Source organism: Aedes albopictus, chromosome 3 (assembly GCF_035046485.1).
Source record: "Aedes albopictus strain Foshan chromosome 3, AalbF5, whole genome shotgun sequence".
Classification (NCBI taxonomy): domain Eukaryota; kingdom Metazoa; phylum Arthropoda; class Insecta; order Diptera; family Culicidae; genus Aedes; species Aedes albopictus.
The window spans coordinates 64,485,966-64,513,518 of record NC_085138.1 but is presented as its reverse complement, the minus strand read 5'-3'; the positions used below and the strand labels follow the sequence as shown (position 1 = coordinate 64,513,518).

The following is a 27,553-nucleotide window of genomic DNA, read 5'->3' as shown; positions in this document are numbered from 1 at the left end:
CTGTTTCCGGCTCAACATGAGGCTTATCCACGCGAAATGCCAGTAGATTGTTTGCAAACACCAAATCTAATTGAATTGATGGCAAGCTTATATACAATGTCCGGCATGTGATTCTGCAATCCAACAAATGTCCTGCAGCCATGTCGGGTGCTTTTAGTATGCGAATGTAGTTTGGTCTGTGCATTCTTATACACATAGATGGTACGCCATGCTATGTCGGAAGCTCGATGTCAATGGGTCAATCCTATTTTCTGGCGTACTAATTTCCTACTATTAGGAACGCATGTAGATTGTACTACAGTGTACGCTGTTGAAAAATAACATAATGGTTAAGGCTTTCCAGAACAAAAACGTTGTTTGGCATAATACTTTTAACCATTAATCAGCTACCAGCTTCCTGATAAGTTGAAAATAGCACTGAAAGTAAATTTTACGTTTATTTCTTGATACACCTGTAACTTTGCGCCAAATTAGATTAATGTACATTGCGCTGGAGCCTAGATTCGCAATCACTGCTGGGAAGCTACCCATTGCTGTTTCTTGCAGTTTTCGCAGCACTCCCCATTCTGCCCTCATGCTTCCGCACAGTTTACTCGAGTAATTTAGAGAATTTATTTGCCATATTTGTTGTCTCTATATACCTAGATATAAATCGAATAGGTGAAGTGTGGAAGTTCAAGTGATACTTTTTGCACCACGTTTTCACAGGTTCACACCAACTGGGGACGTGCCTGTGTGATATAAATCTGGGATTAAAGCTGACATACATGACCCTGATGATTGAATAAGGTGGTAACGACGAGTGGTGGATGAGTGGTTTATAATGTCGATAGGCTTAAATCCTTGTACACCTATGGCCCTCGAACTTCAAGAGATTATAGTAAATTTTATGCAATTCAGTATCATAATTTAAATTTTATCTAACTCATTTTGATATCATAATGGCCAGTTTTTCCGAACTGATTCGTTATGCAACTGTTATGAGTTGCATAATGAAAAAATAGTTGTATTATTATCATAATGCAACTCATTTGAGTTGCATTATGAACATTATGCAGCTCAAATGAGTTGCATTATGAAAAAAATGATTGCATAAAATTTTGTGTGTAACTCGTTGCAAAACTCGATTTTTTCAGCATTCTTCGTATTTACCCAATTTAAATGTACGACCCGTGCTGAAAAAATCAACTTTTTGCAACTCGTTACATAAATAACTATAACGGTATTCGTCGATTTCTTTTTGTAATGGTTGAAAAAGTCATCATTGACATAATCGTCACCATTAACATTTAAAAAATGAAAATTTCACTGAGAAATTGTTTTGCAGAAGAATTGGTTTTCAAAGCAAACACTTATGCACTTATGCCAATAAGAGCTTCTTCAACCTTGAATTGCAAAAAATGAGACACAGTGAAATTTGAAATAAGGTTAACATGAATGTACCTTTTTATCTATTGTTTTACATATGCTGATGATCTTGATTCTTTATTTGACGTTTCTAAACAACTGTACAATTTAAACAAATAAGATCTAAAATAGATTTGCTTATGATAAAACTCATAGGGTGCTGTCATAAACTTCGTATACTCATTTTTGGCCAACTCAAAGCACCCTTCCTCCTCGTACATAGGATTTTGCCCATACAAAACTTTCGTAATTTGTATGGAGCGTAGACTTTAGCCAGAACCACGAGCCCTACCGTTGCACACCGTTACTGGCATAAGTTAGTGGATGGTTCTTCAGTGTCCGATTCAGCGGGAGTTTCCCAGCAGACATCATCTATGTGATGCTCTTCCTTCTCCAGTTGACGCATCATCGGTGACCGCAGCACTAAACCTGTGAATCAAAGTTGAAACAAAGCTTGGTGAACCGAAATTTTCTAGATTTCTTGTTGCTACATTTGGAAAAGTCTAATGATTACCTGTAGAGAGACCTCCGACAATGGCGATAAGAACTGTGAGTGAGATGGCCGACAATTGGTAAGCTCCTTGCATAGCAGCACTTCGTCCGTAACCCTACAATGGAAAGTCGGTATTAGTTCATGATTCATGAAGTAAACATTCAGCCTTCGTAATGTATCATACTCCAATAACCATTCCGTGCAAATCCTCCTCCGTCAGCGAGGAGTTTTGTTTCATTGCTGGAAATATGGTGGTCAATGAATTTCCGTAAACTTCGGTTGTTGCTACAGATGCATAGATGGCAGAGAAAACGGCCGATAGTAGAGCTGGCATGCCGTGCAAATTATTCACACCACATGTGTCAGAAATGCGTAGCTTCGACAGCATTGCTGGCTGAAAAAACAATTCCCCTGTTAGTGATACACTAAAGATTCCAGTATGACCATCTTTTGCCTTACCGTGAGGAACCGATATCCAAGAACGGAGATCACTCCGGCAATTACTCCTACCAGCACAGCACCGAATGGATGTATCAGTAAATTACAAACCGATCCCACGGCAACGCCTCCCGCCAAGGTTGAGTTTTGCACGTGGACCATATCGAACTTCTTCTCGTGGCTCACCATAATCGACATTACAAAAGTAATGACAGTTGCACCCGCCAGCGATAGATAGGTATTGATGATAGCACGTTCCTGATCGGCTCCATCAACCAGTGCCGAATTGAAACTCGGCCAAAAGATCCACAGGAAAATCGTCCCAATCATGGCAGTGATATCCGAACCGTACGACGAACCCTCCATGGGTCCAGTTTTGGCGTCTTCTTTGCTTGGCCGCAAAGCGAAGCTCACTGCAAGTCCGAAGTAAGCTCCGAAGGCATGCACCGTGATCGATCCTCCGACATCGGCGATCCTCATCAGATCAACCTGCAGGTACTCGTTCGCTGCGAAAACAGCAATTTCACAAATGGTCATTACCAGCAGCTGCATCGGCGTTGTCCGACCCAGTAGAGCTCCCATGCTGATCAGCACGGCGGCAGCGGCAATATCCGCACCAATGAGGCTGTCCAACGACAGAGGAATTTTTCCGCCTTCCATGACGTAGCAGCCGCGCATGACGATGGCCCATTGGATTGCGAGGGATGCGACCAGCAGATTCAGACCAGTGGCACTGAAGCCGTACCGCTTGAGGAACGTCATCAGAAAGCCGAAACCGATGAAGATCATCACGTGGATGTCTTGGAAGTCTGTAAGAAAGATAGAAATGAAAAAAAAAATGAAATAGGTATTTGACAAATACAGCTGATGTTCAACATAATTGGGTCACATATTAGTTTTATCGGTCTCAATTGCATTACGACTATGTTGCGTAGTTTGAACATATTGCTTTACTTTTCAATGGAGTGGACCTGATGTGGTGACAATCACAAAGCACGTGACAATCCGTGGGCCAGCGATCGAATCCCATTCCCGACAATCACACGAAATGTGAGTTTTTCCTTCGGATAGAAAGTACAGCGTGGGTCTCGAAAACAACTAGCCTAGGGCTTAAATCTTATTAATAAAGATAAAAACAGTATTTCCTAAAATACCCATGCAGAACATATCTTGAATAATCTCAAAGAAATCTCTACCTACAATAAGCTATAAATAAACATAGTTGTCCTTCCTTGAATTCTTTTAGAAATTATTTTAAGACTTGAACTGAGAATTCTTTAAGGATTGTTTCTGAGATTTCTTTGCGAATTGAGTCTGGTTACCATTTGAGATTTTATTTTCAAAGATTCCTTCGGAAATTCATGCTGGGCATGATTTTGAAATTCCTCGGAGGGTTTCTCTTCAAATCTCTTTGAGTGTTCTTCCAAGGATTCTGTTAGAATGAGTGAAGAATTAGCATCTAAGTTAAAATACACATAAATAAAAAAAAAAGATTCTGTTAGAAAATCCTTGGTTCTCGTCTGGTTTTTCTTTGGGAATTCCTTCGTATTGAAATTCTCTTAGGCATTTTTCCAAGTATTCGTATATAAATTCCTCCAATAATTTCACCGTAGTTTCGTTAAGGAAAAACCTCAAGAAATTCTTAATATTCCTTCAGGCATTAGTTTAATCTAATCAAGTCTACATACACAGATATCTCTTGGAAAAAAATCTGGAAAATGATAAAATCGGCAACTTTATCATTTTTCGTGTCATTATCAATTATTACATACATTACAAGTATTGAAGCGGCCAGGCCTACTGTATAGCGTCATTGAATACATTTACCGTCAGCCGCTCCGTATGGTATGTGACTTATAATATATAACAAAAAACAAGAAAGAGAAAGAGAAAGAAAAAAATTAAAAAAAAAACGTTGGAAGTGACAGTGCTGGGAAGGTTATTGTCACTCCGTTGAAGTTCTCACATTTGTGGGATGAGACCCTCATGTTCAGGATCGAAAGCCTAGGTTCAAACGCCATTACTCGCTCTCTGAAAAGAGAAAAAAATGAGGTGGCCCTTTCCCGATTGTCATAAATAACTCTACGAGAATACATTAATCATGAATAGATTGCATAAGATTTTCAAGTAATTGTGCAGATCTTACGGCTGATTGATTGTGGCCAAGAATCCATCGAATACTGATTTGGCCATGATTGTAGTGCACAGACCTTGTGATTAGAGTTTGCAGTTGCTTGAGGAATCGGTGGTATGAAATCTGGATAAAGTTTTTAGTATTCCACGTTTCAGCACAATTTTCAGTAATTCACTTTGGAAAAACATTCGATAAGCAGGTGCAAAAATGACACGCACAGAGAAACACAAAACACGTTTGCGCCCGGCAAAGTCTAATTAGATCCGCTTTTAATAATCTTTCAGACATTAGACACAATTCTAAGAGACCATTGAAGATTACTTTCATGAATTTATCTAAAGATTTTTGCATGGATTCCTGTGTCCAAATTGTTTCAAATTCTTCTAGGGATTGCCTTGAGAATTGTCTCTCAATTGCGTTTGAAAAATTCTACGAGGATTTCTTTAGAAACTCCTTCTGGGCTCTCTTTAGAAATTCTTCCAGAAATTCTTTTAGACATTGCTTCATGATTTTTTTCCGTGATTTCCTCCAGAAATACTTCCATGTATTCCCCTAGGAATGTTTTGAAGAATTCTTCAAAGGATGCTTCTAGGAATGCTTTTAAAAATTCTTCGTTCTTTCGAAGATTTCTCTAGAACTAGCTATTGGAATTATTTTAGTGTGCCATCGGACAACTCTTTTTACGATTTTCTTTATTAATCCTTCGGGAATTCCTTCAAGGATTCTTTTTGAAATTTCGCCAGAAATTCTTCCAGGGGTTCATCTAGAAATTACAGGAACTTCTTCTAGGATATTCACTAGGAATATTTAAAAAAAAACTTCATGGATGTCTTTAAGAATCATTCAAACTATATTTATTTTGCTTTGACATTTTTTGGGACTTCATCGGCTATTTTCAATCGACGGTGTTGGTTTGGCGTTTTGGGTAGTGTGGCGGAGAATTGTACCCATAATCATCTACATACACAGCTAATCGCGTTCGGTAATTTTTACCGAAATCTAAACTGCTGAGCGTTCGGTAATGGATTTTACCGAAATCCTGTAAAAAATACAAAATTTCGGTAAAATGTTATCGTTTATCTGTCAAGCTTTAACGAAGTTCGGTAAATGTTTTCAGCTTACCGAATTTTTTCGGTATACTAACCTTAACGGTTGAGATTTCGGTAAAATAGTGTGTGCTAAGCAAACTTGTGATCATCAAGACCACGGCCGAAGGATACATACATACAGTATGACCCATAAAAAAATGCGACATTCCATTTTTTTGCAGTATTTGATGATTTTTAATGAAATAATCCCAATGAATTAAACTTTTTTGGATTAGGATACAATAAGGAGGTCATTGTCATACAGGATCTCTAAAATTTTTGTCAAAATATTCATTGGTTACGTATATGGGATACCTTATAATTGTTAACAATTTCTAAATAAAATCAAGTTTTCCTATAATTTTCATAGCAAAATGAACTAAGATAAAAACTTTTAAACACATGGAAACCATGAAGAAATATGTACTCTTTAATACGCCCATGTTTGAAAAATATTGTAAAAATAATTTCAAATGTTTAGGAAACAAAAACTAAAAAAAGTGCTACATATTAAAAACCGTATTTAAGATAAATTAATAAAAAAAACTTAACACTGTTAGAACATTTTTCAAAACATTTTTTTGTCGATGAAGGCATATATACCTTAGAGTGGGACACCGAAAGACATTTTACTCCTGTACACTTTTTGAGTTCCTTTTTGGTCCCAAATCAACTGTGCAAAATTTCAGCTCGATCGGAGAAACTATATTTTAGCGCCAGCCATTTAAAGTTTTCATACGATTTACTATGGGGAAATTCACTTTTTCAAAGAAAATCGCCACAGGTTGCCCCTTAACCCCTAAAAATAAATCGATGAATGATTTCTGTTGGAAATTTTACGAGGAACCAACTCTCTGAAGACCGCAAAGCGATCTAAGGCATGTGGAAAAAGTTATTAACAGAAAACCGAATGGCATGCTAATGCTGTTTAACATGTAAGGAATAACAATAAATAATAAAATCTCGTCATTTTACCGATCGGGAGAGGCTTAATAACTTTTTCCACGAACGTCGCATCGGTTTGCGGTCTTCGGAGGTCTGATTCCTCGTGAAGTTTTCTACAGAAATCATTCATCGACTTATTTTTAGGGATCTAGGGGTGACTCCTAGCGATTTTTCTTTGCAGATGTAAAATTTCCCCATAGTAAATCGTATGAAAAACTAAGAATGGCGGGCGCTAAAATATAGTTTTTCCGATCGATATGAAATTTTGCACAGTTGATTTGGGACCAAAGAGGAACTCAAAAAGTATACAGGAGTTAGAGTTTTTCCATTTTTTGTATTTTCCCATATAAACCGTGTACCAGGCTAATATACCTACCTTTATGATAGGTACAAATACTATGTACTTAAAAACAATTTCATGCTTAAAACATAATATTTTCTAAAAATTATCATTTGTCAAATAATTCAATTTTCACAAAATGTCTCTTAATTTATAAGTTAATATTTTTTTCGTGCTTGTCCGACGAACCAACCAACTCCTGAAGACCTTATCCAGCCATAAAAGTACTATTTTGAAAATAAAATTTGATTGAATGTGATTGAAAGCAATTGAAAGAAAATTATATCCTTAAGGTGTCTTACTGCATCACTTAGTTTTCAAACGAATCATTGACTTTTTGATTTTCAATGATTGTTTGCCTCGCATTTTTGAAGTGATAAAAAACTGTCAATTCTGCGGCAACGCAGCAGAAAAAGTATCATCGCAATCACTGCGAGTGAGCATATAGGATGACACTTTTTCATACGAATATTCGCTTTGGTGGCAGAGAATTATCACTTTGAAATTTTGAGGCTCATATCCAACATGGCTACCAATGCTGATGATGCCGTAAAAAGCCTTAAAAAACGGCCTCTGGCGCGTGGACGATTTCGACATTCATATGTTCAACGTTATATTTCCGAAGGTATTTGCATGCAATCAGTCTATGTTCCTTTGCCATTATAAGATTAGTGGCTCTACTATACTATCCAATAGATACATGCGAGGTTAATCAGTTCGAAGTAGGGGAACGACGACTTTGAAAACTGTCGCATTTTTTTATGGGTCATACTGTACATACATTTATTTTTTCAACATTACATTTAAGATAGAACCTAATCAACAATACTTAGTACGCCACAATACTCGGTTTGTGGCTGCCGCTCTCCATCCTCGGTCGCGCCCAATGCTCGCAGGGTCACGCTCCACCAGGTCCGCCCATCATGCGCTTTGCGTTACACACCTTCTAGTGCCAACCGGATCAGTTGCAAACACCAGCTTTGTAGAGTTGTTGTCCGGCATTCTTGCAACATGCCCTGCCCACTGTATCCTTTCGGCTTTGGCCACCTTCTGGATGCTGGGTTCGCAGCGAGCTCGTGGTTCATCCTTCTCCGCCACAAACCGTTCTCCTGCACACCGCCGAAGATCGTCCTTAGCACGCGTCGCTCGAAAACTCCGAGTGCTTGCAGGTCCTCCTCGAGCATAGTCCATGTCTCATGCCCGTAGAGGTCCACCGGTCTTATTAGCGTTTTGTACATGGTGCATTTGGTGCGTGCGTGGGTGAATCTTTTTCGACCGCAGTTTTTTCTGGAGCCCGTAGTAGGCCCGACTTCCGCTGATGATGCACCTCCGAATTTCATGGCTCACTTTGTTGTCAGCCGTCAGTAAGGATCCGAGGTAGACGAATTCCTTCACCACCTCGAAACTCGAAAGTATCTCCGTCTATCGTAACATTGCTACCCAGACGGATCCGGTCGTGTTCGGTTCCGCCTACCAGCATGTACTTTGTTTTTGAGGCATTCACCACCAGTCCGAACTTTGCTGCTTCGCGTTTTAGGCGGGTGTACAGCTCTGCCACCATTCCAAATGTTCTGGCAATAATGTAAATGTCGTCCGCAAAGCACACAAATTGACCGGATTTTGTGAAAATCGTTCCCCGGCTGTTGAGCCCGGCTCGTCGCATCACACCTTCCAGAGCTATGTTGAAGAGTAGTTGATGAGAATTAATCACCTTGTCGCAGTCCCCGGCGAGATTCAAATGAACTGGATAGTTCACCTAAAACCCTTACGCACTTTTGCACACTGTCCATCGTTGCTTTAATCAGTCTAGTCAGCTTCCCAAGAAAGCCGTTTTCGTTCACGATTCTCCATAGCTCGATACTGTCGTATGCTGCTTTGAAGTTGATGAACAGGTGATGCGTTGGGATCTGGTATTCACGGTGGTATTTCTGGAGGATTTGCCGTACGGTAAAGATCTGGTCCGTTGTCGACCGGCCGTCGATGAAGCCGGCTTGATAACTTCCCACGAACTTATTCGTTTTAGGTGACAGACGACGGAAGATGATCTGGGATAGCACTTTGTAGGCAGCATTCAAAATAGTGATCGCCCTGAAGTTCTCACATTCCAAATGGTCGCCTTTCTTGTGAATGGGGCAGGTTACCCCTTCCTTCCACTCCTCCGGTAGCTGTTCGGTAGTGTTCGGATGCAGACAGGTGGCCAACTTTTCTGGGCCCATCTTGATGAGTTCAGCTGCGATACCATCCTTACCAGCTGCTTTGCTGGTTTTGAGCTGGTGAATGGCATCCTTAACTTCCCTCAGCGTGGGAGTTGGTTCATTTCCGTCCTCCGCTGCACTGGCGTCGTCGTTCCTTCCGTTGCCGTGGGCTCCCGTGCCTACGATCGAAGTGCTGCTTCCACCTTTCGATCACCTCACGTCCGTCCGTCAAGAGGCCTCCGTCTTTATCCCTGCATATATCGGCTCGCGGCACGAAGCCGTTGCGAAGGATACAGGATTGTCCTTGTATTTCCTTAGGAACTTCTCCATGAATTCCTCCAAAAATTCTCTCCGCAATTCAGAAACTGAAGCTATAGGCATTGCCGTTACTGTGATGTATTTCTGGAGGATTGCAACGGGGCCTGTTTCGTCTTCCGCTATTAATGACATGCTTTGAAAACATACCTCTACAATACCGATTTTTTCCAGAAATTATAAAATAAAGTCAAGAGGCCTCCGTCTTTATCCCTTCATATATCGGCTCGCGGCACGAAGCCGTTGCGAAGGATACAGGATTGTCCTTGTATTTCCTTAGGAACTTCTCCATGAATTCCTCCAAAAATTCTCTCCGCAATTCAGAAACTGAAGCTATAGGCATTGCCGTTACTGTGATGTATTTCTGGAGGATTGCAACGGGGCCTGTTTCGTCTTCCGCTATTAATGACATGCTTTGAAAACATACCTTTACAATACCGATTTTTTCCAGAAATTATAAAATAAAGTCATATGTAGAAGAGTTCAATTAGGAAAAAAATACCATTTATTAAGAATCCTGCAGTTTTTGAACTTCTACTGATTAAGTATTACCACATATTTATTTTAATAATAGACGGATAGGTGAGTTGTGCTGATTAGTGTTACACCCACCCCCCCCCCCTCGGACAAAAAATTCGTGGATAAAAATTTCAGTATACACCGCTTTTTGGCGAATTTTTTTTTCGATTTTAACACTACGACTACAATCGAATATATATATGCCGTAAGTATACATTGCTAATTATGAAATGCGATGGTCAAATTCCAAAAAAGGTATCATTGATTGGTTAAAATCCCTCCCAGAGCAAATTTCTGGCTACGCTACTGGACACAGTCTATTCGTCTGGAGAGATTTCTAAAGAATTCACAATATTTCAAGAAAGGACTCTCTTAGATTGAGAGATTGGAAACAATTTCAGAAAAAACTTATTGCCCAATTTCAAAGAAAAATATTAGGAGAGAAAAATTTTGCAAAAAAAATCCTGGTACCATTTATAGGAATTCCTTTAGTAATTTCCTTTCACTTTTTGTGTACATTTTAAAAGTTCATAAGAACATATTCAGGATAAAATTTAAGCAAAGTTTTTTAGGACGTAGATAGAACCATGAAAAAAGTCCATATGGATTTGTTTTTGTAAAATGTGGCTAACTATTTTCGACAAATTTCGCAAGTCATTACCATGTGGGCTTCGTGGCCGAGCAGATAGCGGCGTCAGTCATTCAGGTGTCTCATTAGCCTCGGAGGGTGGGTTCGATTCCCGCTCCGAGTCGGGGAAAACTTTTCGTCAAACGGAAAATTCTCCACTGGGCCACTGGGTGTTATACGTGTTGTCCGTTGTTGAATGTTACTAATGTTCATAAAGGCCGAATATCGAAGACGGTGTTATTGTCTTTTAAAACTTCTTCAGAATTTGAATCGTGAATTTTCTAATGAATTTTGCAAAATTCAATTTCAAACCCTATAAAAATTCCTCCATGTGGGTGGAAGTACAGGGGATGGCCAAAATGTTTGGGATAGGCAACTTTTTTTTCTCTCACAAAAAGTTCAACATGCTATAACTTTGCATAGAGTGCATCAGAAAATCTCAAATTTTGACTGTTTGACAACCTATTATATGTGCATCATTGGTACAAATTTGGGCTCGATTGATTAATATTTCGCAAAGTTAGAACAGTTCGGGTAAAACACCTTTTTTTAGACAACTAATTTTTGAGCTGTCATATCTCGGAAACCAGTGAACCGAATTGAATGAAATTTTGAACGTACACTAACAATATATAAATGCTTCACAAACTATTAAAACATAGGTACTTTTTAAACGTTGAACAAAGTTATCATGGATTGACACTTTTTGGATTTTTCTCGAAAAAATGTATTTTTTTACATCAATGTCAATAAATTTTAGTGTTGATATCCAAAGATTTTTCACTTCTGTTCTCAAATTATCTCTAATCAGATATATTAGAGCCTATTAAGATTGAAGGAAGAACACATTTCATAATTTTTGTGTGGCATTGTAAATTTGACTTATTTTCCTCTATATGGGTAAAAATTTCAACCCGGTATAACTTAATTCGCCGTGAGAAAATATTACATTTTATAACGTCGTGTTAAGTATCAATATATTGTTGATAAACGTTAAAAAATTCATTCAATTCGGTTCACTGGTTTCCGAGATATGACGGTTCAAAAAATAGATGTCCAAAAAATTGTGTTTTACACGAACGGTTCTAACTTCGCGAAAAATAAATCAATCGAGCCCAAATTTGTACCAATGATGCACATAGAATAGGTTGACAAACAGGTAAAATTTGAGATTTTTTGATGCACTCTGTGAAAAGTTACAGCATGTTGAATTTTTTTGTGGGAGAAAAAAAGTTGCCTATCCCAAACATTTTGGCCATCCCCTGTACTTTAAGTTTAATCAGATTTGTGTCCTAAGTTTTGCATGAAATTTCATCATAATTTATTTAGAAATTCAAACAAAAGTTCCGTAGTCGTTTTATTGCTTCGACTTTGAGCGCGATCGAAATACCCACTGCCAACGTCGTTATTTTTCTCGAGGAACTTTTGGAGGATTTTTTTTAGTTTTATTATTCCAGTAAATTCTAGGATGCTATTCCAAAAAAAAACCTAAAACTATTGAAAAGAATTGTTTGAGGTGCTCCTCGTAATATGAAAGGAAAAATCTTGCCAAGAAGCTCTACGAGAAATCCTTTTGGGAACTCCACTAGAAATGCTATCAATTCAGCCAAATCATTCACCAGTCTTCCTGAGATTGTTCAGTGGTTACCTCCAGAAGATTTCTTTTGGGACAGCTGTGGGATCTTGTGCATGGTTTCCTTTTGGAATTTATTCAAGCAAAATATTTCACTTTTTTTTTATTTCTAGAAATGATTCAAGAATTCTTTGAATTATTTGGTTATGAGTTTAATTATATGCTCTCTGTACAAACTTTCACTAAATATTTTCCTACATATTTGTCAAGTTTTCTATCAACTTGTATTTTTTGCATGCAAAAAGAACTTTATTGTGTTCGATTTCAGATCCGGCAGTTACCTTTACAAGTCGGTAGACTTGTAGACCTTCCCACCTTAACTTTGACAAAGGATACCTTTCAATTTCTAGCAGTTACAAGTAGTGTCAAGCTGCTTATTTCTTAATTGATTGCTTCTACAGCCGCCACGTGCCATCCACTTTCATGCCTACAGCCGTTACGGCTCGGGAATGTTTGTCTTTCGTCTCATCCCATTTGAGCTTCGACTTGTTAATAAAGCCGTTATTTTTTTTTCTCACCGCATCACATTGATTCGCATAGTTTTCATCATCTACGTTTTTGATGTCTTTGCTAGAGTAGTTGCATTTTTTCGGCGGATGTACCGAATGCAAAAGTGTTATATTTGTTCGGATCATTTGCTAATCTGGGTGCTATTTGTGATGTGAATGTTTATCGTTCTGCTTTGAATATGTGCATGAATGAGTGCCGCCTACAAAGGGAATACCGCTGCCGGTGTCGCCGCCGTGCCAATTAGCTATTTTTGATTAGACTAATTCGAATGGAATCAGTTTGACGGTAGAAGTTTTCACATGATTTGGATAGTGTTGTTTCTAGCCACGCCGGAGAGGCGTGAATTTTCATACGAGTAATTATCACTGAATTCTGGTTTATTTATTTTGGCATCGCGCCCCATAGCGATAGAGAATGCACCTGGACACAATGATTTCTTAGTAACAATTAGTCGAATATTATTTTGACGAAGGATATAATTAAATTAAATATATTAATTTGCGTTCCACGGCGAGCACCTTTGAAGCGCGTGATATACGAATAACATAAATGGCGTAATTCGTTTTCGCTTTAATCCGTACACCTTCTTGTTCAATCGGTTTTATCTTAACAGGCGCAGATGTGAGACGATTTATTTGCTTCACATGACATAACCCATTGTGTATGCACGGAACTGAAAGGAATTAATACCTAATTAAATTGCTTTTGGAATTTTTGGAAAGTTTTTTATTGAGTTTGATACACTTGATCACTAATGAGTTGAAATTACCACAGTGAAGCGATGGACTTGGACATCATTGTTGTCCAAGAATAAATCAGTAGATATATGGGAAAAGAATAAGTTATGGGTTTAGTGCTGGAAAATATCTAGGTTTTAAAAGAGAAAGAAACAAGTTTTTGCTTCTATTTCATCTTTGTAGTGTGGCTTCCTGATTTAGATGCTTTCACAGTTGTAAACTGAAAGTTTTCACCAATTCGGGTTTTTTGCGAAAAACAGCCATTAAGTTACTCGAAGCCATTATAAAAAAAATCTGGGTTGCTCAGCTGTGTACCAACTAATTCAAGTAATTCATAGAATACAATTTCCGTCCTGATTAAAGTTACCTTAAAGATTTTTTTTCTTAATTTCATATTCAATGTAACACTCACGTGGGTACTTTGCTAAAGGCTTCTTATCCTCGAGTCCTTCCGTTGCGTTTCCATTTTTCGGTAAGATTTCCTCTGAGTAATTTGTGAAAAATCCAAACACTATGATGAGCACTATCTGCACCACCAACAGCAGCACATATCCACACACGGAGGATCCCAGTGAAGACATTATTTCGATTTTTGAAAACTTCTTTACTGATTAACACTAGGCTTTGCTCGGGTAAAACTATAGTTGTTTTGCCTTCGCTGGATGGCTATCCTGATTGCCTGCTTGGGGCAGACTGGCGGAGATGATTGATCTTCCCCAAAAAATACTGACCAAAATTGTCTCACCGGGTCGAGCGTGGATGTGATTTTGGATCTGCGAATTAATCCATCTTTGGTGCAATGTTATCTCTTTTATCTTTCCTTTTGTGATTCACATGTCTTATTATTTGGTTTCCAGTTACCCTAGTGGTTAAGGCTATGGATCACAAATCCGGAGACAACGGGTGCGATTCCCGTTCTGGTTGGGGAAATTTTCACGACTCCCTGGGCATAGTGTTTAATTGTACAGTGGTAGACATTCGTTTAGCCGAGGCATATTTTTTCTTTTTTTTTCGCAACTGTAATAATTGTATGTTCTTTTTTTTAATTTTTGGAGGATCTTCTAGGTAATTTGCATTAGTCAATACGATAAAACAATATATTATTTATTTCATGGCAGTAAAATAAAAGAAAAATAGAAAATTTGGCTAGATATTCGTTTAGCCGAATTTTACATTTTTTAGAATGCCATAATAAAAACTATCAAATTTCGAATAATATCCAATAGAATCATTTTGTATGGTGAACTGCATTATAGATCGACTTGTAAATCATGAATTTGATCGTTTTTAGAAGTGTTGCCATATTTATCTTACATGCATCTCATATAAGTAAGTTTTAATATTGAAAGTGTTTCCAAATTAAGATTTGTTGTAGTTATTTTAATCGGAAGTGCTTTAAAAGATTCCAATAAAAGTATAACGACGAATGCAGGTTAAAAATCTACGAAACACAAAGTTTTTACAAAAAAGTTTGCCATAAAAAAATCATGCATTTAAGTATTGTTTTGATAAAATATGGTAGTTTAACTTGCATAAGTCACAGCGTTTACTACTATTACGTCTTCTAATAGCTCCCAATATCTGCTAGACTGTATTCTGACTGAAATAACATACATTGGATGCCTCATATTTTGAGAAATGGCATAGAAAGTATCCAATTTTTTTAGCATAAACTACTTGTTTCATAATTTAGACGTTCTATTCAAATAAATCATGTTAAAAATGAATGTGGTTCAAATCTAAGACTCAATTATAATATATTTCTTCAGATTAAATGAAATAAGCCAATGTCATGTCATGCATTTTTGTATGATCATCTGCTTTAAAATAAACAGGGTTCAAAAATTCCGACTCTTCTTGCTGTTCTTTCGCTTGGCAGTCTTCTAATTCATTTAGTAATGCTAGTTTTATACAGTTATACTTCAGAGGCATTAGGATACGCCTTTATTTTCCTTAAATAAATTAATTTATTATCGTTTCCCCTTATCGGGACAAATTTTTGTAATACTTCTTTGAATTTCACAAAAAAAAAACAAACTTTTAAGGTGAATTATCTTGCTAACACGTCATAAACTAAATGCCTTGGGGTTTATCCTCAAAATACACTAACGAAATTACAAAAATTCTATTGAAAACCAATTTTCAATTCACCTCGGCACCTAGACATTCGTTTACTAGGCAAAAAATGGCATTTGAAGGGTTTTTACCCTCGTTTTTGTTTCAGTGTATATATACGTTAAAACAGTACTAGATATACTATCACTGCCATAAAAAAGTTTTATCATAAAATCTTTTGTATGCGTTTCCTGACACTTTTTTGAAAACTTTTGGGCCTCGGCTAAACGAATGTCTATCACTGTACTTGCCTCACAGTATACAAATACATGCAAAGGCAGGCAAAGAAAGCCCTTCAATTAATAACTGCGGAAGTGCTCTAAGGACACTGAGTTGATGCTAGGTGGGCCAAGTCTCAATGGGGACGTAGAGCCATAAAAAAGAAGAAGATATCTTATCCAAGGTTTAAAATTTGAAGTTAGTGTTTTCGGCGGAGTTGTATGTGAAAATTCTATTAAAATCACCTTCACCTAGAAATTTTCACATTAGTGGTGCTGCAGTACAATTGATTTGATAATATCTCAGCCCACCAGAAAGATACAATTTTGGTGTTTTTTGTAGTTTATCTGGCCAAACTTAGTCCAGTAATGTAATTATTAGTTAGAAATCCATCGCTAATATCATGATTCAGTGAAGAGGTATATAGAGAGATGGCGTCTTCAGCAAAACCGTTCAAGTGTCTATGATCCGTGTGTCGAAAAGATGTCCAGTTTAAAATTACCGCACTAGATCTTTCTAAGAAAGTTTCAGAGACCTTCAGAGATCTTTCTAAGAAAGTTTTCAGCAATTTCTACCGATAATTATTTATGGTGCAATGTCATATATTGCCCTTTACTGGCATTTACCAGGTTTGCTGGTATGTATGAAACATGCTGGAAAAACATAATTTAATTAATTTAAAGGCACAGGATGTTGCTAAATGACAAATTGAGAGATGAATTTGTGAATTCAATCGCGTTCAGGTGGGATTCGATTCCACGACTTCGTATTCTAGCGACAGAGGCTTTAATCAGCTAAGTCACAGAACACGCAACGATTCTGCGGAATAGAAAGCCAAACTGACTCCGAGCCCACATCATGAGCATTCCTTTTTTCACAAATCCATCACTCTTTCGGCTTAGATGCTTATCCACAACATACTTGCTTTTGTGACCATTAACTACAAGTGAGAGCGAATTATTTTTACCGTTGTTTTGAAACCGAGACTTACTCTCACATTCCGCATTCGAGCCACCGAGCATTCTGTTTACTGATGTCTAATTTGTGTATACGTTATCCAAGAATTTCTCCTAGGATTTCTATCACGTTCATCATGTAATTCCTCCAGAGAGTCGACCAAGGACGAAACCAAGATTTCTCCTGTAATTCCTCATGGTATTCCACTCAAGATTTTTCATTAAATGTATTATTTTAAGTATACCTTCCGGAATTCTTTCGCAGGTTCTTGCAGAACACTTTCAATGTTTCCTTCCGGGATTTTTTTTTACAAATATCTTTTAGTTTTTCATCAGAGATTCCTCGCGGATCCCTTCAGAGATTCCTTTTCAGGGATTACTCTCGGCCTTTTCCCGTCATTTTCCTGGCTGGTTATCTAATGCAAGTGTACATATACGTTGCTGAATGATGCAAACGAAAATTACATCAGTTTTGTGTAGTAGTGTGCGTGTTGAACAAACGTTAAATCGAAATTCATCATGGCCGACAGTGTGCGCGGTTATACCAACAGGTGGCAGCGTGCTCATGAAAAAGACATCGGGCAATTTTTTTTTTGATAAATTTGATCTAAGAGCTACGTCTGTTTGTCTGTGTAGTGGGCATTCAATATTCACGGGGTGCCGTAAATTTATTATTCGTGAGGCTTAAACTAAAATATCTCGAGTATATCAAAGTGGCGAATCCTTGCCGTTTTGACAGGTTTCTTGTTCGATTGGAATTATCCTGGCTCGTTAGTTTAAACGTTCATGAGCGTTTTGAGGAGTGATAATTGTATATTCATGATCATTGATTCATTCAGCCAAGCCCTGCTTCCGGGGTTTGTGCGTTCCTCCCGGGTATTGTTAATTGATTCCCACCAGGTTCTCTTTAGAGAATCCTCACGAAATTCATTTAGGGATTCTTTCCAGGATTCTTTTGGTGATATCTCCCAGGATTCCTTCCTAGTTATTTTATGGATTCGTCTAGATTCCCTTAGGATCCTTCCTTGGTTGTATCCCGGACTCCGTCAGGAATTTATTCCGGACTTGATTTAGGAGTTCCTTCTAGAATTCCTTTATTTATACCTCCCGAGATTTTCTCATATATTTTTACCGGGTATGTTTTTAATGATTATTTCAAGGATTCTTTCAGGGATTTCTTTCTCCCGAGATTCCTCTCGACATTCCGTCACTGATTTAATCAGGGATTCCTTTACGGATTTCTCCTGGGACACCGGCATTCTTTCATGTAATGCTGCCGAGATTCGTTTGAGAATTCCTCTTGCATGTTTTCAGGGTTTTCTTCAGACGTATCTTTCGGATTTCCTTCATTGATTTGCCATATGATTACTGTAGGAATTTTCCTGGGGTTTCTTGAGAAATTTCTCTTGAGTTTCCGTCAAGGACTCCTCTAGGGTTCCCGTCCTGGATTTCTTCACAGACTCTTTTAGGAATTTGATCATGAATTTCTCCCGAGATCATTTTATGGATTTGTTTCTGCATTTTTTTTCGGGATTTAGCGATTTTCCCTCGGATTCATCCACTGATCCTTTCCGGCTGTTCTTCAGGGATTTCTCTTGAGATTGCTTCTGGAATTTTTCCAATATTTTGTTAAGGATTCCTTCAGGATTTTTTTTCTGGGATTCTGTTAGCAATTCTTTCCTACCGAGACTGCATCAGGGATTCATACTGGATTCCTGCGGGGTTTTCTCTCGGGATTCCTTTAGTTATTTCTCCGGGGCTTCCTTCAGAGATTCCTCACGAGAATGTTATGGATTTCCCAAAGGTTTCCTTTAAAGATTATAACAGAGATTCATTCAAGGATTCTTTTAAGGATTATTCCTGGGATTCCTATAGGGATGCCTTCTGAGACTCTATCATTGATTTTTTTCCGGCATTTTTTGGAAATGTTCTTCCGAAAATTCATTGAGGGATTTCTGCTGAATGCTTTAAAGGACTCCTTCAGAAATGCCTTCCTTGATTCTTTCCGAGCTTCATTTAGTAATTTGTTCTGTGAATTCTTCAATGATTTCGTCCGGGACTTCTGCACGGATTTCTTCCGGAATTTTTCCAGATAGATTCCTCTTAGGATATCCAAATTAACTTATTTTGATATTTTTTTGAGGAATTACTCCAAGATATTTTTGGGCATTCCTTCAGGGATTCCTTCACAGATTTCTTCCAGGCTTGATCCATGGATTCTTTCCGAATATATCCTTCATTGAGCCTTCCTTGATTCCTCTTGGGTTTTCCTAGGGGTTCCTCTAGAGATTCTTTTCATTGTTATTTTGTTTGATTTTTAAACCAATTTCGAAAGGATTTTGATAATTTGTTTTTGAGAATTTATTACAATACAAATATAAGGTTTTGTATTTAACGTCCTGTGTGATTTTGAATAAAAAAAAGTCAAATTACTTGATTAGTCAATTATTTATTATCATTTATTAGACTAATGACGAATTTCGCGCCAACTCGACCAGTGGTTGGCAACACCCTCTCAGAATCGAATGAAACTTGGTGGGCATAAAGACTAGGTTTTTATAAGCAACTTTGCATACTTAAATTTTCGAAAATTTTCAAGAGTAACATTTGAAGAGGGCCTAACTTTTTTTCGAAGAATTTTTTAAAATCGATGTAACTCAAAAATGACAAGACCTATAGAAAAGTGTTGTATGGGGGACTTTTAGAGAATTGTCCAAGCTTTCATGAAAAAATATTTTAAAAATTCTAAATACATTTTTACACGCTAAAAAATATATTTTTAAAATTAAAAGTCAATTTACAGAAAATGCCCACTTTTTTATGTTTTGAAATTTTTTTTCCAAGAAAGTCAATATTGTTGCCTAACTTTCCTCCATACATCACAAGATGGGCACTTTTAAGGAAAAAAAGTTTTTCTAACAAAAACTTTTTCATGTTATTTTTTTTAGCGTGTTGCACATTAACTCGTACAGGATGTATCAAGAATCCTTATACCCATTTAATAACACTCAATGGGCATTACAACTTTGTTTGATTGGGTGCCTTCTTTTTCTTGGCGTTACATCCCAACTGGAATAGAACCTGTTTCTCAGCTTGTTTTGATATCTGAATGCTTAAAACAGCATTCTGTTTGCTGAAATTGTATTATTGTGTGCCTAGAACCAGTGAACTAACATCATTATTAGAAGCGATTGATAAAGAATCGGTTTTATTTCGACAATGGCTAACCACTGATCGATGCAATTTGGAAACTATTACTAAGACTATAGACGAGTTTGTTCCGTATTTTGTAGAAAAAGTTGATAAGCTTATAACTCATGATTTCATTTATAAAGAACAATCCTCATTTTTGCGGGATAAAAAAGAATCTCTTAAACAGGGTAAAGTATTAACAATTTGTGACTTTTCAGAAAATTATTCATTTATCATTCAAAATTCAGCTCAAGGTTACCATTGGAATAATTCTCAAGCTACCATTCACCCCTTTGAAGTGTACTACAGAAAAGAAAATAAGTTGGAAAACTTGAGCTGTATAATAATATCTGAAGTACTTACACACGATACAACAGCAGTTCAGTTATTTATATCAAAACTGCTGGATTTCATTAAACAATCGATTGATTTCTCAAAAATTACTTTCATGTCAGATGGAGCAGCAGCTTATTATAAGAACAAAAAAAAATTTGCCAGTTTGTGCAGTTTTCGGTCCAATTATGGATTGGAAGCAGAATAGCACTTCTTCGCAACTTCACATGGCAAAGGTCCATGTGACGCTGGTGGAGGTACTCTCAAGCGAATGGCAAAACGAGCAAGTCTTGCTCGAGATTATGGAAACACAATCACAACTCCTCGAGAACTGTATGACTGGGCAGTTAAACAGTCAGATATAGATATAACAAAATTGAATTTCTGCTTTATTTCAAATAAACAATATGCAAAAATGACGGATGAACTTGAAGAACTATACACATACAGTCACGTAAAAACAATACCTGGTACACAAAAATTTCATTCATTTGTGCCAATTTCTGAAAATCAAATTGAAGCGAAGAAGTTTTCGAATTCAAAAGATAATCCAAAAAAGTTTACTTTGTTTCAGATAGACTAAAGATCTAATATTCAAAAAACGTTACAATAGAATGAATAAAAGAAGGATGTATATATTGTAGAAAAGAAAATAATTGAATACACATATACATATGTACATATTTCATCAATATACAAGCGTTTTCATTGATATAAAACCCTAAAAGCAAATTTGTCTTGAGCCCTTTCCAATATCAAGCACGTTTTCAATGTCAAGCACGTTAAGATATTAAAAAAGTAGTTGAGCCCATTAAGTTTTAATGGATTGTCATTAGGATTCTGGATACATTACTGTACGAGTTAATGCACAACACGCAAAAAAAAAAATGAAAAAGTTTTTTTTTAGAAAAAAAATTTTTCCTTAAAAGTGCCCATCTTGTGATGTATGGAGGAAAGTTAGGCAACTATATTGTCTTTCTTGGGAAAAAAATTCAAAACATAAAAAAGTGGGCTTTTTCTGTAAATTGACTTTTAATTTTGAAAAGATATTTTTTAGCGTGTAAAACATTTTTTTATATTTTTTAAATATGTTTTCTTGAAAGCTTGGACCATTCCCTAAAAGTCCCCCATACATCACTTTTTTGTACAACTTATCATGTTCGAGTTATATTTTTTGTGAAAAAAAAACGGCTAATGCGCAACACGCTAAAAAAACTAACATGAAAAAGTTTTTGTTAGAAAAACTTTTTTTCTTTAAAAGTGCCCATCTTGTGATGTATGGAGGAAAGTTAGGCAACAATATTGACTTTCTTGGAAAAAAATTTCAAAACATAAAAAAGTGGGCATTTTCTGTAAATTGACTTTTAATTTTAAAAATATATTTTTTAGCGTGTAAAAATGTATTAAGAATTTTTAAAATATTTTTTCATGAAAGCTTGGACAATTCTCTAAATGTCACCCATACATCACTTTTTTGTACATCTTATCATATTCGAGTTATTTTTTGTGAAAAAAAAACGATTGAAGAACTTTGACTCTTTTTAAATGTTAGTCTAGGTTAATTTTGAAAAAACAAAATACGCAAAGTTGCTGGAAAAGGTAAAGTCTTGAAACCTACAAAATTTCATAACATTCTGAGGGGGTGCTGCCAACCCCGAAGACGAGTTGGTGCGAAATTCGTCTAATGCAAGGACTTGGCCAAGTGTGTGGAGCTGAGTGGGTCTTTGGCATTGTAGATAGTGTAGAAGTCGTCTGGTTGATGGTTGGGAACAGAATGAATTTATTGACTTAAAGTGTTCCTAACTGTCTAATCCCTAAGCCTACTATAACGGAAACGGAAATGAACAACGTACTAGATGTACACGCTACTACAACTCGGCAATCCTGATGAGACTTCGACCCGAAGTATATTGTTACAAATCATTGGGCGTCCAACGTTTTAAATTACACGGATCAAAAACCGAACTGAACGGAACTTGATTTAATTGAAATCCGTCAATATCTGCTACAACAAATCTATTATTAGGAAGAATTTTCTTAATTTGGTAAGGGCCTTTGAATTGTTTTTGAAGCTTACGAGACACACCAACCTCTGGCCTGTTTGGAATATAAACCAAATCACCAACATTAAAAGTGTTGTTTATTTTGCATTTCTTATCGTAATATTTTTTATTATTTGATTGAACTATTTTTATCTTTTCCGATGCTTTTTGCCGAATATCAGTTAAATCTCTTTCAACATATAATTTTGATTCTAAATATTCCCTAATTTGATCATCAATTTTACATTTTTGATTTACTCCGAATAATAATTTTGATGGTGTTTCATTAGTACTTCTATTCATAGTATTGTTCAATAATAACTCAGCTTCGCTAAGAATTGTAGTTAAACCTTTGTATGGAGAAGCATCTATCAATTTCGCTAAAAGTGGTGTAATTGTTTTGTTAAATCTTTCGATTTGACCATTAGACTTTGGACACCCGGAAGCAATTAGTACGTGCTTGATATTGGATTCATTCATGAATGCTTTGAAACTGTTTGATGTAAAACATGAGCCTCTGTCTGTAACTAATTTTGTGGGAATTGAATAATTTGAAAAGTAGTTGCGTAAATGCTTCAAAGCTTCGCTAGTATTAGTTGTTTTACAAGGATATAATTTAATAAATTTGGTGAATCCATCAACAATACCAAAAATATGTCTAAAATGTGAATTATTTATTTTCAGGGGACCGTAATGATCTATATGAATGGTTTCAAAAGGAGTATCACCCTTATCTATGTTATGTAATTCTCCGTCATACTTATGTAACTTTTTTGAAAACAATACGCACTTCAAGCAACTTTTAATATAATTTAATACTTTTTCCTTCATATTTGGAAACCAATAACATCTCAATATTAATTCACAAACTTTATCACATCCAAAATGTCCCAAATCATCATGACACGTTTTAATGACACGATTGACCATATCATGTGGAACATAAAATAACACCCTATTTTTGTGTTTCCTGTAAACCATACCGTCACGCAATTCATAGAATTTATGGTCAATAGTCTGCAAATCATCTCTCAATTTATTTATTTCAGAGTCCCTTAACTGGCATGCTATCAATGCTCTTTCAAAATCATTATTATCATTATTGAGTAAATAAATACTGTTTATTCTTGACAAAGCATCAACATGTTTCATGCAATTAGAAGACCTATGAATGGGTTCAAAATCAAACTCTGAAAGAAATATTTCCCATCTAGCAATTTTCGGGTTTATATCTTTCTTTTTCAAAGTATCAGTAAGAGCGTTGCAATCAGTTACCAATTTGAAATGCATTCCTTGCAAATATATTTGAAATCTTTTGATGCTATTATAAACTGCTAACGTTTCTAACTCAAACGAATGTAACTTTGATTCTGAAGGTGAGGTACGTTTACTAAAATACATTACAGGGTGCAATTGTCCATCTGTTTGTTTTTGTAACAAAACTCCACCAAATCCATGACTACTGGCGTCTGTATGAAGTTCGGTTGGCGCTGTTGGATTGTATATTTTCAAAACAGGGTCACTTATCAATTTTTGTTTTAAATTTTCAAAAGAATTCATTTGATCAACACCAAAAACAAAGGTTTTATCTTTTTTTGTTCAATAAGCTATATAACGGACTAGAAATTATAGAAAACTGTGGAATGAATCTTCTAAAATAACTGGCCAAACCTATGAAACGATGAACTTCAGCTTGATTTTTTGGAATCGGAAAATTTCTTATGCATTCTATGTGACGATCACTTGGACCAATTCCCTTTTCTGAAATTTTATAACCCAAATATTCAATTTCAGTTTTCATGAATGCACACTTACTTAACTGCAGAGTAAGTAAATTTTTATTCAAAATTTCAAATACCTGCTTCAAAATTAATAAATGTTCTTCAACGGTGTTCGTTGCTATTAAAATGTCATCAATATAAATTACTATTTTGCCAGACTTTATTAAATCTCGAAAAACATGATGAATGAACCTCATAAAAGCAGAAGGAGCATTACATAACCCAAAGGGTACTCTTTTATATTCATATTGACCCATGTGGGTAATGAAAGCCGTATATTTCGAAGATTTTTCTGAAAGCCTCAATTGATGATACCCACTTTTTAAATCCAAACTCGTAAAATATTTTTTCCCTTGTAATTGATCTAATAAGTCTTCAATCAGAGGAATTGGATAACGATCTTTTACAGTCTGCTTATTCAGTTCTCTATAATCAATGCACATTCTAAATGATCCATCTTTCTTTTTAACTAAAACAACTCTACTTGCATAAGGAGAGTTACTCTCCACAATTACACCTTCCTTTAATAAGTTTTCAATAGTGTTTTCAATTTCCTTTTTCTGATGAAAAGAAAATCTTCTAGCGGAAAAATGAAATGGTTTGTTACAATTCAACTCAATGTTCATTTCATGAACAATTTCTGATTTCTCTGGTTTAGAAGCATTGAAATAATATTTATTGAAAAGAGATTTAAGCTGATTTATAATATTCAAAGTTATGTTTTTATCGCCAATGTCTAAATTATCAATCATGTCAACACTAGTTGGTGAATTGTTTACCTGGATAGCATAAAGTTGATTAAGAAAATTCTCCGTATCATTCAAAATTTCCGATTTGTTGTCACAACTTGATCTCCTTTCGATTGTTATCAAATCCTGTTCATGTATGAGCTTAACATCATTTTCGCTTATGAAATCGCGTCCCACAATACAATCCGGGTACATGGTCTCATCTGGGACAACCTTAATCTGTAAATTGAAAATAACATTGTTAATCATCATTTCCGTGTCAATAACTCCTAATATTTTAACAATTGTATCATTTATGCCTTTGAATTCTATATCTTTGGTAAATGGAACAATTTTGAAAAATGCTGGTATTTGACTTGCTTTGATTAGACTAACTGAACTACCTGTGTCAATTAGTGTTAAACATGGTTTAAAATAGTTACCGAATCTCAAACAACTCATGAAATGATCCTTTACTAATCTTATCCTAATCATATTACCTAGCTGATTCGTGTTTAGATCAAAATTTGGCTGACTAGCATCTTGAACCTGGCGACCGGTGTACACATTTCCAACTCGATTGAGAATTCTAGGATCTGCATTCCCATTCGTCCTGTCCGACATCCGCAGTAATGGAGCACCAGCACGGCAAAATTTCCAACTGTGACCAAATCGATTACATTGAGAGCACTTAGCGGGAGGCCTTGGGCAGTTTCTTGAAATGTGTCCATCCTGATTACAATTGTGGCAAATCCAGCGGGCTTCTGTAGATGACATCCGAAAAACTTGAGGACTCTTGGGAGGATTCTTCAACCCACTCACGCATTCAAATCTTTTCAAGCAGCTAATAACTTCCATCACTGAATTGAACTTCTGAATAGACAGCATCGCTTGAAGTCCTTGGTCTTGGATTCCACGAATTACGTATTTGATCAAAGCCTGTTCGCTGAGGTTGATGTTCTTCCCAATCGCCATTATTTCAAACACGTACTTTTCGAAATCTTCATCCGGTTTCTTTAGACGACTCATCAAACGGAAATGGACATCTGCTTCATCCAGTATATTCGGGAAACCAATAGCTAATTCATTCTTGAAATCATCCCAGTTACATATTTTTGATCTGACAGCTTCGTACCAAATTCGGGGAACTTCTCCTAATCTTGTGACAGCATGATGAAGGGTTGTATGATTCGACCAGGAATAGAGGAGCTTCAAATTTTCTATATTTGTAATCCATGAACTTGATGAAACTTCATTTGAATTGAAAACAGGAATTAATTTCTTGACGTCATCCGGGTGCATTGGAAATTGAGTGATGAACGGTCCTTGGGCCCCAGCGTTTGAAAAATTGACGGTATTTTGAACGTTTTCATTTTCATTTGTACTTGAATGATCATCTGGTTTTGGTGTATTAATCCGGTTTGAAACAGTAGCTTCAGTTTCATTTTCATTTTCAACCAATCCAGGACGGCTGCGAGGTGGACTTCTGGCAGTACGGCGCATCTTGAACTGGTATGGCTTTGATGATCTTGAAAGAAAAATGTCGATCCCACTTCTGAAGTTGTAGAAGTCGTCTGGTTGATGGTTGGGAACAGAATGAATTTATTGACTTAAAGTGTTCCTAACTGTCTAATCCCTAAGCCTACTATAACGGAAACGGAAATGAACAACGTACTAGATGTACACGCTACTACAATAGCGACGAAGATTCAGCAATGTCAGTGGATATATTCAACTTTGCAATTCCATCCAAGATTTGTGCAAGTATTCATGCTATGCTGTGCTTTCTTCAGGGGTAACTAATTGTTCGTTTTACGTTTTATGTTTTGTCTAACTGTCACTCTCTGGTTGATTTGTTTTTGACACATGACTGATTTTTTTTGTCTAGTTTTGCAACGGAGTAATTCATTTTTTTAATTGTTTAAAAATATGCCTCTGGAAACCATAACTGGGCAAACTCGCACTCTGCGACAACGTGCACAGCCCTCACTCATGATTCACTCATCAAGGTTTTTATATATTGTAAGGTTGAGCATGACGTTTAGTTTGTGGAGAAAAGCAGAGGAAGCGAAATTTCAAAGGATTTTGAGGAGGCGGGGGATTTGTTTTCAGAATTTCTCACGGTGAAAAAATAATGGCCGCTCAGCCAGTTTTGACATCTAAGACAACCTTAGAATATATAAAAACCTTGGCACTCATGCTGCCAAGGAAGCATTCTACGCGCAGCACTAAGGCGAGTACGAAGAGGAATTCAGACCGATAGTTGAAATGGCCTATAACTCATCGTTTTCGCTGCCTCCAAGAATATAATCGTACGTCGTTTTTTTCCAAACACAGTTTTCTATATCATTACACCTGGAGATTACTAGAGCAGTCGGGATAGCAAATCGATCAGGTTCAAATTGATGGACGACTCTCCGACTATCGTGGCGACTCTGAAGCTGTGCTCCAAAATTCTTCATCATCAACAATGTTCGATACTGATGACCGCTATGGTTCGACCTAATGCGATTGAATTCATCGCATGTCGCCTTAGCGTACGTGCAGAATCTCGAGGTACCAGGAGCGGAGTCCACGGGACGAAGGTTTCTATGAGGTGCATGGTGGTTTTGGAGCAGTATGGAACCCGGTCAAAGTGTGACGATACAAACAGAAGCGAAAAAAATGAGACCCGTCCTATATGAAAAAAAAAAAACAAAACGCCACTTGAAGAAAGAAGAAATAGAACAACTGTGTCGTTCTCAAGAAACGCGGAAATTCCACCAGAAGCTCAATGCATTCCATAACGGCCACGTGAGCATGTGT

At 36.7% G+C, this 27,553-nt stretch overlaps 1 protein-coding gene across 1 annotated transcript; it reads right to left on the bottom strand.

Annotated features, from left to right (window-relative positions):
- Positions 1–1,422: 1,422 nt before the first annotated feature.
- On the bottom strand, positions 1,423–14,113 carry LOC109415684 (ammonium transporter Rh type A-like). Its single transcript, XM_029871874.2, has 5 exons — positions 13,795–14,113; positions 2,360–3,147; positions 2,085–2,294; positions 1,922–2,015; positions 1,423–1,836 (listed from the first exon to the last, which is right to left on the bottom strand). Exons 1-5 carry the CDS (start codon positions 13,961–13,963, stop codon positions 1,712–1,714), a joined length of 1,386 nt encoding a protein of 461 aa, XP_029727734.2. The 5' UTR covers positions 13,964–14,113; the 3' UTR covers positions 1,423–1,711.
- Between the last annotated feature and the right edge of the window lie 13,440 nt (positions 14,114–27,553).